This window comes from Natrix helvetica (genome assembly GCF_964273705.1).
Source record: "Natrix helvetica genome assembly, chromosome: 1".
Classification (NCBI taxonomy): Eukaryota; Metazoa; Chordata; class Lepidosauria; order Squamata; family Natricidae; genus Natrix; species Natrix helvetica.
Genome location: NC_138548.1, coordinates 184,443,768 through 184,462,214, shown reverse-complemented (window position 1 = coordinate 184,462,214; position 18,447 = coordinate 184,443,768). Strand labels below are relative to the sequence as shown.

General features: G+C 37.5%; 1 protein-coding gene across 1 annotated transcript in view; it reads left to right on the top strand.

The window, feature by feature from the left end:
• Positions 1 to 13,851, top strand: part of KLF7 (KLF transcription factor 7) — a 63,978-nt gene extending 50,127 nt beyond the window's left edge. The window contains exon 4 of the mRNA XM_081937337.1: positions 5,926 to 13,851. Coding sequence (XP_081793463.1) covers positions 5,926 to 5,977 — 52 coding nt within the window. The 3' untranslated portion in view covers positions 5,978 to 13,851. The remainder of the gene's footprint in view (positions 1 to 5,925) is intronic.
• Positions 13,852 to 18,447: the final 4,596 nt, after the last annotated feature.

Sequence of the window (18,447 nt, the reverse complement as noted above, 5' to 3'; positions counted from 1 at the left end):
ACTTCTTAATTCAAGAAGTGCTCCCAAAGCAATTAAGATACGATGATGATGATTGGTCCCACAGTCAGCCAGACGATGGATTTGGCATTTTTATCCACCCATCAAGTTCTTTCTGAAGACCTCGGAAAGGCAAATGTTTGATAATGTTTTAAAGATATTATGGCAGGATATAAGCTGATCCAAGTAAAGCTGCCTTTTGCAATTGACTGATGGTAAATTTGTCAAATCCTGATGGTGTTGAAGTGGTGCTCCAGATGTTTTGGGATTGCACCCAAGGTACCTTTTACCATTAGTATTATCTTTGCTTTCTTTAGTCACAGTTGTTCTACTTCTAAATCACAGGTATTTTGTTACTTTCTCCAGTTATTTGTCTTTTATTGCGCTTTCTCTGTCTGTCTCTGTCTATTATTTAAATACAGCACTTGTCTTATTTTCGTAAAAAAATATTGACTTTTTCTTTCAAATGTACAGTTAGTTTGTACTTTTATGGACTTCTCTGCACAGATTCTAAAGAAAAGTTAATATATACTGCAACTCCTGCATTCACAGTACTGCTCAAAGAGCAGGTGGCAGCTATGCCCAGAAGGCCTTTACCCAGGTTCATCTGGGGCACCAGTTGCACCCTTTCTTCAGTTGGGTGGTCTCCTTCAGCCTGTAATGCTGTACTCTGATCACCTCACAACTGGTTATTGCAGTACATCATACACTGCCTTTGAAGACCAGCTGGAAGCTATGGTTGGTTTGAAATGCAGTAAAGTAAACAGTAATAGGCATCTGTCAACATGCCCGTGGATCACCAATGCTATGCAAGCTGTGTTGGCTGTCATTCAGCTTCCAGATCTAATTCATGGTGCTGTTATTACCCACAAAGCATTGTACGGCATAGGGCCTAGATACCTGAAGGCCAGTTTATCTCCTATCCTTTCTGCCGGTCTAGTACATTTGGGCAGAGTAGGTGAGCCTAGGTCCCCACTATTAAATGTTGTCATCTTGTGGAACTAAGGCATCATTGCCCCCACCCTCTAGGACAGCATTCCCCAAGAGATAAGGACTACGTCATCTCTCCTGGGGTTCTGGAAAGCACTTAACACCTAGCTTTGATCCTAGACTTGGGATGGGTGTATTATTGTTTATTGGGCTGGTCAGGGAGGACAGTTTTATTTTGGGTTTGTGTTGGTTTTGGATCATTTTACTCTAGGCTGTTTATGTGGTTTTATGTGTTATCTGTTTTTATTGATTGGGGAGGGCTTGTATACCACCCAGAATCCCTTAGAGTTGGGCGGCTATAATAAATAGCTAGGTTTTTTGGTGCAATCTCTCTTTTTTTTATAGGCATTATAGCAATGGTTCTCAACCTTTTTTTTCACCGCAGACCCCTTTTAAGTACCTTTTATGGCCCCCAAGACCTAACTCAAGATTTAAATCATAACATTTCTTCAAGCCTTCAGGGTCCCCGGCCCCCCAGGAGTCCATGGACTAGAGTTTGAGAACCACTACACTATATGATTAGTAACAGGATTAAAACAAAATATGAATACCTCCTTCATTCTTCCGGGAAGGAATATAGGGAAGGCATTAACATTTACCAGAATGCATATGCTGAGAAAAATTAAACACTTGCCATATACTTGGCTTCCACTATGAAAAGCAGTCTGCCAAAATATTGCGGTGCTTCTCTGAAGCAGCAGAGTGTGTAGGGAAGAGCCAAATGTGGAGAATATGCTACTCCATTTATCCGTATAATTCTTTTGTTATAAAAATTAGTTCAAGCATAGCTCTCTCTCTCTATATATATATATGGAGAGATCAGATTTTTGAACAACAAATAGCTGGATTATGTTTATTATAACCTGTAAGAGGAGACAGAAAAGAGAATAGGAAAAAATTAGAAATAGGAAGAATTTAAAATATATAGAATGTACACTTCTGGCATCAAAATGTGAACTATGCACAGTTGTCTTTTGGCATTTGTCTCAAAATTATGTAATGCCAAATTTTCTGCACAAACAACTTTATTATTTATTTATGTATTTATTTTTCTTTCTTTCTTTCTATGTATCTATCTATCTTATCCTATCCTATTTCTAAACCTCCCATTTCCCTCAGATATACAAATATAATAAAACAGGAAATGTATATAAAATGTATATTAATGGGGGGGAAATCTATGAATGAAAAACAGCTACTTGTATGATATGTATTAGTAAAAATACAATTATTGAAAAAATCAGATATTGGGGAAAATATTCAAAGAAATCCTTACAGTATTTATAGAAATATTGAAAATGTTGCAAATAGTTGGATATGCAAACTGGATGCAATGATTTTAAGCAAGAATAGGCAGTGCAGTATCCAGGGATGTTGCATCAGATTCTACCCCCTCCCCTTGCCGTCTTTTCAAATTTCCTTAATTATCTGAAAAGACAAACATGAATAGCAAAACAAAATGCTAGCTTCCTGAAAGTGATCTGTGACTAGAAGTGGCGGTGGTTAAAAAAAACTTCCACAATACTGTTACTGGGAAATGGATGTTTTTATCCCTGTATGTCTCAGAATGCTGCCTAATGTCAGCCATTTTATATTCTTCTAATAAGGTTCTTATGAAACATCTATAACATGCTTTCAAAATATGTCCATTAGTCCCAAAGATTGCCTACTTTTTTGCTAAGGATTGCAAAAGTGAAAAATTGTGGGAAAACGTATAAACAAATTCATTGATCCCTGATCAAAGATGAAGCCAAATTGCAAACCAGTCTTAAAGTAAACAATCAGCCTCCAAATCAGATACATAAAATGGCAAATGTTTTGATTTGTTTTTTCAATGAAAGGCACTGAAAGAAATAAAAAGCCATATTTAAAGTTTCTGCATCTTGAAATGTTAAGAATTCAAATTATAGGTCAGCCTTATTATCCACTTCTGCCTTGCAGTTGCATATTATCAAACCATGCACAGTAAAACTAAAAAAAATTCTACACATGTGCAAAAGTCCATCTGTCATTGTAGTAAAAAACCGCAGATCCAATGAGAACCTTTTCTGCATTTTACTGAAATCTTGTTTTGGTGTACCAAGTGTGGATATGCAGACCTTCAAAGAAATAAATAACAACTGCTGACTATACAGCTACAACCCCAAAAATAAAATTATGAATAAGTTAATAAGGATGGAGATTTTGATCAAAGCAGTAATAGGAAATGCTGTAATAAATAAAAGGGAAAGTGTAAAATGTTCCTGATTTAACAATTAACTACAGTATGAAATATGAAGCAAAACTAGAAAGAAATAAAATAATAAATACAAAAGCAAAACCCAAAACTGTTTTCATTACCTGTGGGAAGAAGATAATTATGATTTTTTTCCTCCATGTTACACACACACACACACACACACACTTCCTCTTAGTCCTTATTTGTGAAAGCAGTGAAGCACAGATGTTCACAGGGTGACTTTGGGTCAGTTACTCTTTCACAGCCCAACCTGTTTTGTAGGGTTATTTCTTCTAGGGAAAAAGAGGTGAGATAGCTATATAATAGCTGAATGAAAGGCAGGATGTAAATCTCACACATTAATATCATATGGAATATACAACTGCATACTTATTATTTAGCTTTATGAACTCACATATGTAGGTAAGACATTATGCTAGAAATCTGATTTAGAAATCTAAAATTGGAAACTTACTTTATTGTTTAGTTTAGTTATCCTGGCATATTGCTGATAAAATAAAACCTTTAATAGATTTTTGGGTAGTAAAACATAATAGGTCTGTCTTTGCTAAACAAGCTGTAGACTATCTGATTGGAAATACTGACTATGCCCAGTCTAAAATCAAGGTCCTATTGAGGGACTAATCAAATAACATAGCTACATCTGGCTTTGACATACTTTAAAATCCTATTTATAAAAGTAGCTTTCTGGGCAGATTTTAGAAAATTACCCATCCTTTGTCATACAGCCTCAAGTCCATTGCTATAATAAGAAAATGTTTATAATACAATCAAACCTCTATTTCCCTCCTAAGCACATGATATTGCCAAAACCCATCCACGAGAAGGTGCATTCCAAAGAACCAGTCTCCTGTTTCTTAAGAGGAAAGAAATCTGATCTTCTTTCACATCTCTTTTCTGAAATCTTTTTCATTATCAATTAACTGTCCTCCTCCTCCTCCTGCTATCTGCTTGCACTGCCTTCCTTTTTTTTAAATCTCTGGATCCTTGACTATACTTAGTTTTCCCATAACAAACTTAACAAACTTAAGCTTTGCTTAATTTGGTTAACTAAAGAAATATTTTCTTTCTCTGGTTTAGTAGCAATGGAAGGATACTCAGACAATTGCCATTTCATTGATGTTGGTGGAAATAATACTAACTTAAAACAGCCAGGAAATTGTATTCTTGCAGTGGAGCTTTCCTGTTCATCTTTATTCTTAAGTGGAATCCAGATACATTACAATAATTCAATTCATTCCAACCTTTTCATTGCTACAATCAATCCATGATATTACTTTATCACAGTGTTAATTGATTTGTTGATAATACTGATATCTGTATTCCACAGTAACTAATATGGGAAAACCACACAAATTCTGCATCCACAAGAAGATCCCAACTGTATTATTAAAGAAGAATATTTTGTGCTAAGTGAATATTTATATAAATATTTATATTTATATTTGAAACCATGACACCTTGATTTGGATATATGTCACATTTGCCATTCAGAATACCTTATATTTCCTCTGAGGATAGTGGCCCTTTTAGATTGTAGTGTCAGAGATACACAGATTGATATGAGGATAAGAGAAAGTTGGTTCTGATTGGTCCTTTCCTCCCCCACTGACATACATTCCATTTTTAATGGACTAGGCTAGTTTTCAAAATATATGGTAAGAGAGTGCATTTGTCTTCTTATCTTTTCAGTTGCTTTACAATGAGCTAGGCAATTATTCTCAAGATTTCTTCATCTCATCTTTTTCTCCCTTTTTCATTTTTACTTTCTAAATCAGAATCTTCCTGCATTATTTTTCTAGTGGAGTATAGTCATGTTAATTAAATTCCACATGTTTTCTGGGGATTCCTAGCTCCAAACATGACACACATTCTTTTCTTCTTCTTGAATGCTGCCTCCTAATGGGGGAGTGGTGGGGTGGTGGTGTAACCACGATGCTACTTTGTCCTTTCATGGTCATGTGCTTGTTTTCAACCATGGTGATTTTTCATAGCCCAGTGGTTTCCCATTTCCTTCTAAATCGCCGTTGCCTTATTGTGGTGGTATAAACTACAACAGCTGTTGCAGACAGTGTACATTAACTTGTAATTGCTACTGATAGAATAGTTGCTCTTTATCAGAGGTATGCTTATGTATTTGTGGTATTACTACTAGATCACAACACTATTGTTGTGAAATGGCCGCCACCGGTTCGCGCAAACTGGTGTGAATCGCCGCGAACCAGCTGAATACCACCTCTGGTCCGTATGTGGGATCAAGTTTGTGTCTTTATTTCTCAATGATTATCTTGCTTCCTTCTGGCTAGACCATGATTAGATGGGTGTTTCTTTCCAGCCACCCTTTTCAGTTATAAGCCACTGACTAAAGTTATCATGGAACCATTACACTGGAGACAGTGATCTATATACATTTCAAAATTATGAGATTGTCTCACCCATTTCCCTTCTTAAGGATTCTTCCACGACCATGGGAACTGAAAAGACAGATTCTGAAATGGATGTAATAGAACTGAAATTGCCAGCTAAATTTGTATTCATTTATTGTTCATACCATGTTTAGTACATATCGGGTGCTTTACAATTTCTGCAATTTTATTATGCAAGAGTAAGCAGAATTAAAAACTGTACACAATGAGAAGTGAAATTCAAAAGATATAATTGTCTTTGATACTGATTTTATTTTTGTACTTATTTTGCAGGTGTTTTTCAAGGTCTGATCACCTTGCCCTCCATATGAAGAGGCACATCTAAATAATAGGGAACATACAATGTGACCCGGATGCAGTTAGACCATAGCGTCATGGGGAGAAGGGTGGAACCCAATTGCCTGTCTCTTGCTACCTTCCAGAAGAAGAGAATTTGATCACATGTAAACTTCTATACACACAATATGCACTGAATGCTGTCATGCTCTCAGCAGTACATTAATCTGTTTCCAATGCCTTGCCCACCTGAAAGGCAGAAGACATGTGATTAGGAAAAGGGATGCAGGGGAAGTCTTTAAGACACAGTTGCTTACAGCACTTGAGAACTTGAAAATCTTTGCTCCTGTTTATTGCCAATGGAAATCAAAGCAGATGGAAGAGGATTCCTTGCAGGTGAACAGCATAGAAGCCGCATATATGTATCTCGCTTCTTGGTGCAACTTGACTGGGGAGGTGGGGGGGAAACCTATTTTGGACTTGCATATTTGTAGCACTAACTTTTCTTTTGAGATAATTTTGGAAGGAAAACTAATGACCTAGAAAAACCAAATTCCAGTTTGGTAGCCAAAACTTTACTGTCTTGGTTCCTTTCTGCCGATTTTGTTTTAAGGCACCCTTACATACAACGATTCATCAAGATTCCTCAAGAACTTCTTGATCTGCTCCATTTTCTTTTTTCATAGAACTGAGCTGTCAAGATCTGTTTAAGTCAATACCAATGGCCTTAATTGGCAGTACACTCTGCAGCGATCCTAGGATACACCTACCACTTTTCTTGCTTCACCTCTTGTGGATTTGTCAAGGAGATAGAGATATATATATAGAGAGAGATATACTGTTTTGTTCCTTTAATTTTGGTATTTGGTTATTGCACATCATGTGCACAGAGGAACTGTGAAAACTGATGATATGATTGCATAATGGTTGACAAGCAAAATCCCTGAGCAAGATCACAGTATATCTTTGGAGGCATCACCATATTGCCATAGTTCAGACTTCCTATTTAATTACCTAATGAAAACTTGAAAGGAAGCTTATTTGAAGCTTTGAACCTTTTCTCCAAGTTTCTGAGAACTCATTTACACACCTGGATATCTGTCTTGGATTCTCTCACTCAGGCATGACTTCAGGTTTTCCTTCTGCACCATGGGGAGCATGCTTGTGGCAACCCACAAAATAATGGTTAGCAATTCTGGTTATTTGTTATTGCTAGCCCTTTTACCTGGTGAAATATGTGGTAACATATATGTGTGTCTGGCACCCGCAAAAGAAATATTTTGGGTTAAGCAGATCCATAGAATACTTGCAATCATGTAAGTTATGAGTGGAAAAGTGAGAACCTCTTGCTTTTAATATTAGTCTCCTACATGTTTTCTTCTAAAAAAGAAAATGCCTACCTAGATTCTCCTTTCCCATTTTATTAAGGTGGTATGATTCCCACTTGTCCAACACAATGCAGTTGAATGAAAGGATTGGCTTTTTGGTAAGCACGGACTTCTTTCCAAACAACTAATTTAAACAAAAAAAAAAGTAGATGCATGGGTCCACTTCAAGCAATGGTTGTACTATTTAATGAACAATGGAGGCATCAGGCTCATGCTTGGATCTTGTAGATAGTTTGATGGTTGTGGTCAAATTAGATTTTTTTCCTGTACTTTACTTACACACACGCACACACACACACACACACACACACACACACACCTTCCTCTATATATGCATAATGTTTATTTTTAGCTAGTTGGAGCTGGCACTATTCCAAAGACTGCCTTTTCAAACTATCTCTCATGCAGGTAAAGAGATAGTAATTCAGAATGGCTGTGTATAGTTAATTTGGGACCATCCCTGCAAGATGTGCTGAGAAATGGAATGGCCTGTAACTCTCTTGGTTGCTACTCTTCCACTCACTAAACTAGCTCACTGCCCTACTTTGGACTGTTTTTGACTTGTTGACTGTTCACTAATTTCCTAATTCACGTTTAGGATGTAAAAACATTAAAATAACTTTTTATATCTTCAAATATATAATGGAAGTACAGACACTGATTCATAATACTTAGTCCTTGGGGTTTTCTTTCCATCTGTAATTTCATTCAGCTATTGAGGTTCCAAACAGTTCCCTCTTTGGGCTCAGAATCCCTGCATATACTGTGACTATCAGCAACCATTTATATTGCAAATGACAAAGATTAGCCCTTAATGATGGAATGAGATATGGACCAAAACCTGAATACTCTTTACAGAGGCCATTAACATTAGAATTTAAGAATAAGGGTAAGATCTAAGTTTTATTCCAAAGATTTGTGGTGAAGAAATCTTGGAGCATTGTTTGCTGACAATCTTATAGTTCTCTTTAACTCTGTTTGCATCTTTTCTGTTCACGGAGGTGTTCACTGGGAATTTGAGAACTCTGTAACTTGGTATTGGAATATTATGTGACAGTTTTAGAATATCAGAGAAGAGAGAAGACTGAACATCTAGACAACATTAGCTGAAAAATCTCTACTGTCAAGATTTTTTGTTCTCTTAATAGAGTTTACATAATGTGCATGCATGTATGTGTGTGTGTGTGTGTGTGTGTGTGTATAGATGTGCGTATGTATATATATCTGTGTGTGTGTATGTGTATATATGCTGTCTCACACCCACATACAGAAATATATATGTATCTGTCATGACATAGTCCTTAAGTAATATCCATAGCCTAAAATATTCAGTTCTGTTGTATCTAGAATGGAATTTGAGACTATAAGAGTTAGGGATAAATTTAAAATATGTTTGCTTTCTTAAATAATCTGAAGAGATGTGAATGGGAAGCCAGAGAAACCAAAGGGAACTGTGTTCATCTATCTCATTGATATTAGAAAATTTTCTGTTAACAGGACTTGAAATAATCTGAGGAACAAAAAGCTTGTTCCTTTTCTCACTCTTCAAAGTAGATTTGAAGTATAGGGACTTGGGAGTAAGCCAACTAAATCACACAGGGCCTCTTCCTGAGTAAATGTTAAAGGGATCTGCTCTCTCAGCCTGTGAGACAATGAACCAGCAAGAGATGTTGATCCATAGTGGATGCATAAGGTTGCTGTTTCCACTATAGATGATATGACTATTAGCTGGCCAGCAGCACCAAATAAATAATCAGAAGCCTGTAACTTTGTACAGCAAATCAATCATAGCTTAGCCATCTGCCTTTGCCCCTAGTTTGTAATGTTTGTCTGTAAGGTTGTTAGCACTTGTCAGTGGGAGTCTCTTACTTCCCAGTGAACCACCTCATCTACTGGCAGTGATAGGATGTGTCTGCAACCCTAATTATACTGACAGTCTCACAGGCATGGGAGGCAGGCAGGAGGAGGCACAATTCTGAACTATGAGCCTTGGGAAATGCAAACACAAATGGCAATTTGTTCTTGAGATTTTCTTTTGACCACTTATCAAAAGAAAACTCTGTGTGATGGTTGTGCCATACCAAAAATGATTTTTAGTGGGCTCTGTATTTCTATTACAAATTCAACAGAAATTGAGGGAGAGTGCGTGTGTACATATTTCAAAGATCTAATTACATCATTTATCAGACCTAATCTTGGCTTTTACCATCCTATAAAAGGGTTTTATAGCATAGCAGTGATGGCAGGGTTCTACCACCCAGTCTTTATTAATGCTCTCAAGGATAGGAAATTGGCAAGACAAGAGAGAGTAGCTAATTCCCTAGTCTAATGTAAGGAAGTTTGGATAGAAAATACAGGCAAAAGCAACATGCAACATGAGGCATTTCATCCAGGCAGCCTTGCCTTTGAGCAGTGTTCTTGTTGCTTCAGCAGCAATAGTGTGCTGCATCCTGTTTTCAGTATGCGAGTTTACAATATGCTCTGGAAAATTTAGAATCGGTTAATTGCGTGGCGTACTCTATGTGCTAATTTGTACTACACATTCCTACAGACCCCATGATAATTTGGTTCAAAAGAGAACTCTTGTTTTCTTTTAAACATTTAACAGAGGGCCATCTGTGTGTGTGTATGTGTGTATGTGTCTGAGTGTATGTGTATATGTATTAAGGATTTTGCCTTTCCTATAAGATAGGGGCTATCTTCAGAGAAATAGCAAGAGTTGCCCCCCCCAACCCCTTTCAGCAACAAGAATCTCTCTTTCTCTCTGGGGATACAGCAAATGCTTCATTTTTCTTTAAAGCCCTTGAACAATAGGGGAAAAGTATCAAGAATGTATTAACTTGCTGTAATTTCAAAAGCACACTAAAATATTCTTGGATTTGAAAGTCAAAGTTGGTGTACTCATATTTTTAAATTGAACTATGTTTATATATATAATTTGGTTGATTGGGCATAAGGCCGAATTGCAGGCGTACACTCCTGTGTTCTGTGTGCTAAAATATCTGAATATATCTAAAATGTAATCCCATGTAGATGAAGTGAAATCTATCTCTGCCTAATGTAGTAATCAACAATCTCTACTTCTGTCTCGTTTGGTGAGGGCTCTTACAACTGACAGTGAATTTTAAAAGAATGTTGGCTTATTTGGAACAATATGGCTTGTGTGTATCTTTATTGTATACCATGAGAAAACAGAATGAAAACTGGGGAAGAAAAGTGTTTACAAAAGTACCCTGGGTTTTAAGCCACATGGAGGGAAGTGACATTAAGTCTGTCTGTCTGTCTGTCTGTCTGTCTGTCTGTCTGTCTGTCTACCTATCTATCTATCTATCTATCTATCTATCTATCTATCTATCTATCTATCTGCATCTATTTATCTATCCATCCATCCATCCATCCATCCATCCATCCATCCATCCATCCATCTAATCTAATCTATCTGCATCTATCTCTATCATCTGTCTGTCTGTCTATCTATCTATCTATCTATCTATCTATCTATCTATCTATCTATCTATCTATCTATCTATCTATCTATCTATCTATCTATCTATCTATCTATCTAGGCTGCAGTGTGCAAAAATCACCTATCAATATAACATACAATTTCTAACATACATGGACATCTTTTTTTAAAAATTTCCTGTGTGACAGATTATTACTTGGATAAATAAATCAGCATGGTTGATAGGTCCATTTGGGAAGCCATTCCTGAAAGTAATATTTTTACACGCCTGTCACTTAATATTTTCATTTATTTTATTACTATTCCTGTGGCTAATAAATGGTTCCCTGGAAGGCCATATGGTCAGACCAGAATATATATCTGGTCCAGTATATCCAGTATATTGTTATTCGTTGTTATTTGTATTTTATGCATTTTTGAACATTGTATCTGCTAATCCCTGATCACCAAAATTGTAACACTGCTTTTATGCACTTCATTTGTTATTGACCCTTCACTACCTGACAGACATTGTATTATTTATTATTATTTTTTAGTTTCACAGATATAGTGAAATTTGTGTGAAGTTGCTCTGTTCTAAGGAAAAACTAAACAGCACTTCAGTTACGCTAGCATGTATCATCAGCAAATCAACACTGTAAGTAAATACACAGTAAAGATGTCTTCAACAAATTGAGAGTACTATAATGGTATCATATTGAGAACAGTATTTTGTCCCAAGATTAGCACTGTATAAAGAGAATATTTGAGGGATTTTTTTTGAAACACAGTAGAATACCACAAATACTGGCTGAGCAGAGAGACTTGGAGGGGGGGGGGGGGATCACACAAGGTAACAGTAATTGTTTTGAGCCCATCCCCTTCCTTGCCTTGTGTTGCTTTCTCTGCACCTTCCCTCTAAAAGTAGTGCTTCCAGTGGGGATATACTTTGGCTCTGCTCATGTCTGGTTCCTTCAGGAGTCATCTGTACTTGGAGGAATTCTGCATCGGAGCTGGGATTAAGCCTTTTACATGGCTATCAATTCCACGGATGCCACACACTTGGAGGGCAATAGGACAAAGCTAGAAGCCTGAATGCACAAATGCTTGTAAGAAATGGTTATAAGAAGTAAATAACTTTTCTGGGGATAGAATAGACAAGTTAATAGTTCATTCCTGGTGAGGAGAAATACTGCCCCAAATCCAGAATCATGGACATGCCCAGGTCTGTCTCTTCCTCACATGACCCTTATCAGATGCATAAGCTCTTCTGCTGAATATTGTGCACAAACTTGATAAAGTGAACAATACATATTTAGGTGTCTTGAGCAGCTGGTCAAACAGTTGCCCCCTTTTCCACCCTGCCATGGGGTATGTGAGAAAAATTGCAAATCAACAATCGGACTCAATCAGAATTTGAATTGGGAAGGAAAAATTGGAATCTCACCTCAATTCAAGGTTAGCCAAAGCTGAGCTTTATTGCCAGTCTTCACAATCAAGTCATTTGCTGCTTCCAAAGCAAGATTATTCTTGTGAAGTATATACTTTTGACAGGGAAGAAACATGCAGACTTGATGCATTGAACTAGGAGGCACTGAACCTGGGATCCCAGCAAAATATAAGATTTGAGAACATTTTTAAGAGGTCTTGCCTTCTAGGCGAGATGGGCTGCACACAAGTCAAATAAATAAAGAGGTTAGATGTCTCTCACGTGTATCCTTTCCAGAAGTAATTCTCAGGCCAAACTCCTTCCTAAATTTTATTAGGGAAGGGATGGGATTAGCAAGCAGCATTGCATTAAGCCCGTGTCCCTCCCATTCCATAGTTCTGCCAAACAAACAAAATAAATTTGGATTCTAAGAAAGTTCAGGAAAAAATCCAAAGGAATAATAAAGCAGGTAAGCTTGCCTTTGCCTCTTATTAGCTACAATGCTGGTAAGATTGCCTCATGATCAAGACTAGCCTCTGTTGCATCAGTCCAAAGATCCAGAGCTCCCATTTACAGTCAGTTTTCCTGCTGTAGTTTGTACTATAAGGAGCTACTGGGTTTCATGGATTAGTGTTTCTTCCTTCACATGTAATGTGCTCCGTCTGCTGGGGCACACATTCATCATACAGTTCAATCCTCCAAGCAGCTGATTCTACAGTGATTCTGGTCTTGACTTAAAGACTGATTATATAAATGAGCAGCATTAATTAGCTCCAGAACTGGAATCCTTGCCAAGAGGTTCCAGGAGCATGATGGGAGAAATTACTCCCTTGAAACAACTCCCTTTTAATCTTTCTAAAATTATATCAATGGAAAAGCATGTCAGAATTTATACAATGGGTACAATGAATATTGCTTAGGGAAGTAAGGGATTGGTGTGTTTGTAACAGATTCACCAGATCCTTTTTTTCATTCTAATTATATCTATATATATAAAATCAAGTCATTCTTTTAAAACAATACCTGTGTAACCACCAACAACAACTCTTGAAGGACTTTCTTTTTGCACTACAGCTTTTCTTTCACCAGATGTTTCTGCCAAGTGCATTTGGAGGAACCTTCAGCCTCGTTCTCTCAGGTATTTCTAGTACGGTGTTTCTCAACCTTGCTAACTTTAAGATGGGTGGACTTCAACTCCCAGAATTCCCCCTTGCTGTTTGGGGAATTCTGGGAATTAAAGTCCACACATCTTAAAGTTGCCAAAGTTGAAAAACACGGCTCTAGTATATCGCAGAAGTACCCAAAATGGTAGCCCTCCATTCTCCCTTTTTTGGTTGGCATTTTATTTTTTTTAAGCTTTTTATATATATAAATATAAATATATATATATAAATATAAATATATGAATATATTACTTTGTCCATTTTTTTGGCTGTACAAAAGTCTTAAGATTTAAAAATATTATTTGTATTATATGATGGTGGTATGTTAATGTTACAAGATTATTAATGAAAAAGAAGATTTATTTTTGTTACTGGTCTGTTTCATAATTCTTTTTTAAATTGGTATATTGTAAGATATCTATGCAAAAAAAAAGTTATGTGACGCATTTTTATTTAAGAATGTAATATGTGTAATAAAAAGTAGAATGTGGTTTGGCCTGAAAATGGTTCAAAGCATCCTGGCTATTTTTGTTGAGGCATAGATGAAAACTGTCTAATATAAAGACAAAAACAAGTCTGTATGTCTGTGCCAGTGGTGGGTTACGACCAGTAGGCCCCAGTACAGGCATAGCGGTGCCTGCTGGGAGCACCGGGTACCGTTCCGGAGGCCCTGCCCATCATCCTTACCTGTATTTGAGCTCTTTGGTGCTTCCGTGCACGAGCACGGAGTGTACAGCGCCTGTGCAATGCTCTGCCGAGCAGCTGGAATGCCGTGGAGGCATCGCGGAGCATCACAGATGGTAAGTGCTGCGCGCATGTGCATGCACACTGCGCACATTCATGTGGACGCCGTACCAGTTGCACCGGGATCCGGAACCCACCACTTGTCTGTGCCAACTCATAACAAAGGGAAAGGAAAATTTTCTGAGTTGCATCCAATAGTTACCCTCACAAGTAAAAAGTCCCTCTGTTTACACCAGAGGAACCTAAGAGTAATACATGCTCCTCCATTTAAGCACATACTGTGGTGAAATCCCCTTCAGCTCAGGCACTCCCACTATTACAGGAGGACCCGAGTTTCCATAATCTGTATTGGAGAATATAGAATGCTGTAACATTTGGTTTTCTGCTACAGTAAAGTTCTTATTCTTCTTTATACTGATGGACTTATAGAAGGAAAAGGAAAAGACCTATAAATAAAAAAAGTTCCAAGCACAAAATAGATTGACCTTCTGAAAAGTTTTAATGGTTTACAGTAAACCATGTTTAGCTTCTCTCAGAATTATTGGATTCCTTCTTTGAGGAACGTAACAGATTTCCTTCAGATACTGATTTAGTTGAAAGCATCCATGAATGTACAACACCTTTTCTCACACTTCTTTGCAATTTTATTGATAAACAGGTGGTGTAAAAAATCTCATTTTTGAATAGAAGATGCATGGAGTTTAATTTGGACAGCACCTATGGTTATACAAAGACACATATTATACACATACACATTTGGGTTTTGCTTAGCCCTTTCTGTAATCGGGCATGTTTCTTGGCAGACCAAGACAGCTGGACAAAGCTTTGGCAAAAAGAGTTCCCCAAAGCAAGAAATATAGTCACCCTGGGCAACACAGTGTCCTCTGCAAGGTGAAGTGAAATAGTTGATCAACGTGTCTGATCTGCCTTTGCTATCTAACCAGCCCTTCCCTTCTGACAGACCTGTCCTGTGCTCTTTGTGGTTTCTTCTGTTCAGTTTTAAGGGGAAAGTTTTATGTGGCATGTATTCAGTGACATATATGTCTGCTATTTTCAAGGTTTCATTAATAAGTCTGTTCTGGAGAGTGGGTTCCTATATCTGGGAGAGATGAACTGCACCACTTAATCCCTGAAAATCCACCACACTGTATGCTTTACAAGGCCACTCACTATTTTTAGAGCCAATTTTAGGAAAGTGTTTTTCCAGAAATGTACTTAATGCATCTTGCTTTCAAATTGTAGTGCTGGAGAAGACACTTGAGAGTCCCTTGGACTGCAAGGAGATCAAATCAGTCGATCAATCCTAAAGGGAATCAACCCTGACTGTTCTTTGGAAGGACAGATACTGAAGCTGAAGTTCAAATAGTTTGAACACCAAATGAGAACTAGTTGGAAAATACTCGGATATTGGGAAAGATTGAAGGCAAAAGGAGAAGGGGATGGCAGAGATGAGATGGTTGGATAGTGTCATTGATACAGTGGATATGAGTTTGCGCACGATCTGGGAGGCAGTAGAGGACATGGAGGCTTGGTGTGTTGTCATCCATGGGGTTGCAAAGAACCAAGCACAATTTAGCAACTGAATGAATTTTAATGCATCTAATTTGAGTTACAATTTGTAGGAGAAGCTCTAGGCTCATTGATCATTGAAAAGTTACACGTATGATAGAACTATAGATCTTTATTAAATCCAATATACACCCTCCTGTAGCTGCTAGACTGCTTCTCTTAATGAAATCTTATTCTAACTATGTTGGGGGAGAGGAGGAGGCAATAATTCAGGGAGCAGTGTAGCTGTGCATAGAAAGAAATAGCTTATTCTGGTGAAAGAATAGAAGTTAATGCAGAGAAAACAAGTCTGACACTTCATCCTGTAGTGTAGCTTAACAGCAGTACTTGCTTTGTTCCATGTTATTGTTGCTTGAGAAGCGTTTTTGCTTGCCATGTTAAATTAAGCCTCTTCGTTGGCTAGAATATTCACTTTATATAATTTAGATTTTGGCATTTACATTATTCTTGCCTCTTCTTCTGTGGTCCTTGGTAGTTTTCAAATCATAAAGACAAGTGCCAACTTTCTGTGCAGAATATTTTCAAGAAACAGTGGACAGAGTAGGAAAACTAAAGAGAAACCTGGAATGGGGGTCAAAATGGCAGCCATAACTCTGCAATCAATGTCCTAAACCCCTCCCCCCACTTTTTTTAAACTTGTGATTTGCATAGTTGCAGCTGCCATCTTGATCTTGTTTGATCCCCTTCTCCTCACAGATGTCAAGGCAAACAGATAGTGGCTGAAGGCTACAGAACCACAAACCTTGGCCAATCTTTCAACACAGACCAGGTTAAGAAACAGCTACAAGAAACAATAGCTCCATTTTATTGATATGAGGCAATAAAGAGAATCTTGATGGTCTGGTAGTGTTTCTCTTTCCCCTTTTCTTACACTAAAAAGGTGTAAGATCACCTGTCTTTGGTTACTTCCTCACTCCTTCCTGTGTTCTGAACTAAGTTCATATTTTCCTAATGGCTATCACATACCTTCCTTGATGATTTCTCCATACCTCTACACCTTTAGATGTTTAGACAATTTCCATAAATACGCAATTGTGAAAAGTGATTGGGATAGGCTGAACTAGAAAGAACTTATAAGTGGTTGAACATGGGCTTGGAGTAAGGCTCACTTCTCATGTAGTAGATGGTTGAAGTGAATGACTGAGCTAAAAAAAAGTAATTTAGTGCAAAATCCCTCACATAGGATTTTATAAAAGAGAACCTTGTGTTTCTACTCCCTTACTATACATCGTCATGATGATGTTCACCTTGTCTCATCTTGAAACATCTATTTACTTTATTTCTCTTGACTAAAGCAACTGGAATTTTCAGTGTGGGAATCAGATGTTTCTGCTATGAGAACTGTTACTAAAATAATCTCATTTGCAATTTTCTCAGCAACACTAAGTGTTCCCTCTCCAGGGTGGAGATGTTTACAACTTACTCACTAACTGTAGTGGGGTTTCTTCTTCTTCTTTCCATAGTAGATGCTTAATTTCCTGCAATTCTTGGAGAGCACCAGCAGGAAGAGATGTCAGGAAGCTCACCAACAAGTCAGGCAGTGATTAAAAGTACACTCATTTCCTTCCTTTCCATCCAGTACCATTGGAAAGATTGTTATGTTCTCAGGTTTGGAATTCCTAAACAGCTCCCCCTCTCATACCACACAATTAATGATGTTTTTTTAAAAATCAAAAGCCCAGTTTTACTCTGTTTTGCTTTGTGTTTGCAGATGCGAGCTAGCTAAAGGAAGGCAAGTCTATAATCTAATTATGAAATTTATGTTGGTCTATAGAAGGTCCCTTAATGCCATTTGTCTTTTTCTAAAACACTCTGGTGGCAGTCACTTTCTCCCACTTACAAAGTGGCCCTTTTGAAAGAAGCTTTTCCCAACTGTGCCTTCATTCCCAGAACACAAAGTGCCCTTCTTTTTCCAAAGCATATTTCTTTGGAGACAGTAGCAGCTAGGGCCCATATCTTTATTTTGCGCAAAAAAACACACCCAGAATTACCCAGCATTGACTTCCTTATGTTAGTTGTTTTTCATTTACAATCAAGCTGAGAGGGTAGCTTTTTAGACAGTTTCTTTAAGCAGCAGGCAATCCCTGAAGGGATCAAGTGAGCTTTAGCAACCGAAGTGATACTCTAGCGGAAATTTACTCCATGTGTCAGGTCAGTCCTTTCACAGCCTATGAAAATGAGGTGATTCCCTCTCTCATGTGCTTCAGTGACCTCTCTCAGCTTTAGTGCCTTTTTTCTTTTCCTTTGCCATGTTCCCATTTCCTTTTTCTCAGAGATTGGTTACCAAATAATTATTTACAGTCCTGCATTCTGAAAAGTTATTTTCAGCTGGAATGGCTATTAACCTTTTCACTACTGCTCTCTTTGAGACAAGGAAACCATGATGGGATCTCTAATTAAATCTTGCTACACTCCCTCCCAATGCCATTTCTTCAAAAGTCAACTTATTTGATTTGTAGAAGTCATATTTGCAATCTAAACTGCTTCCCAGATGCTATTGCCTTTGGAGCAAGGGGGATACAAAATTAAACAGCCTTATCCAAAGCAATGCTTCATTAATCAAATGAGCATCCTGTTTCCCTCATTGGCTCTTTGAAGTTAGAAAACAAAAGATGCTGATGATGGATTTATTTTTTTGCCCATGCATTGTTTGCCAATGAGAATTCCTTTGCATGTTTTTTTTTCTCTGTACTGCACAGGTGCTCATAGGTTTTAAAGTATGTGTTGTTTTTTATGATCATTTGTACATGTCTCATCCTCAGGAGAGATAAGTCTTATAAA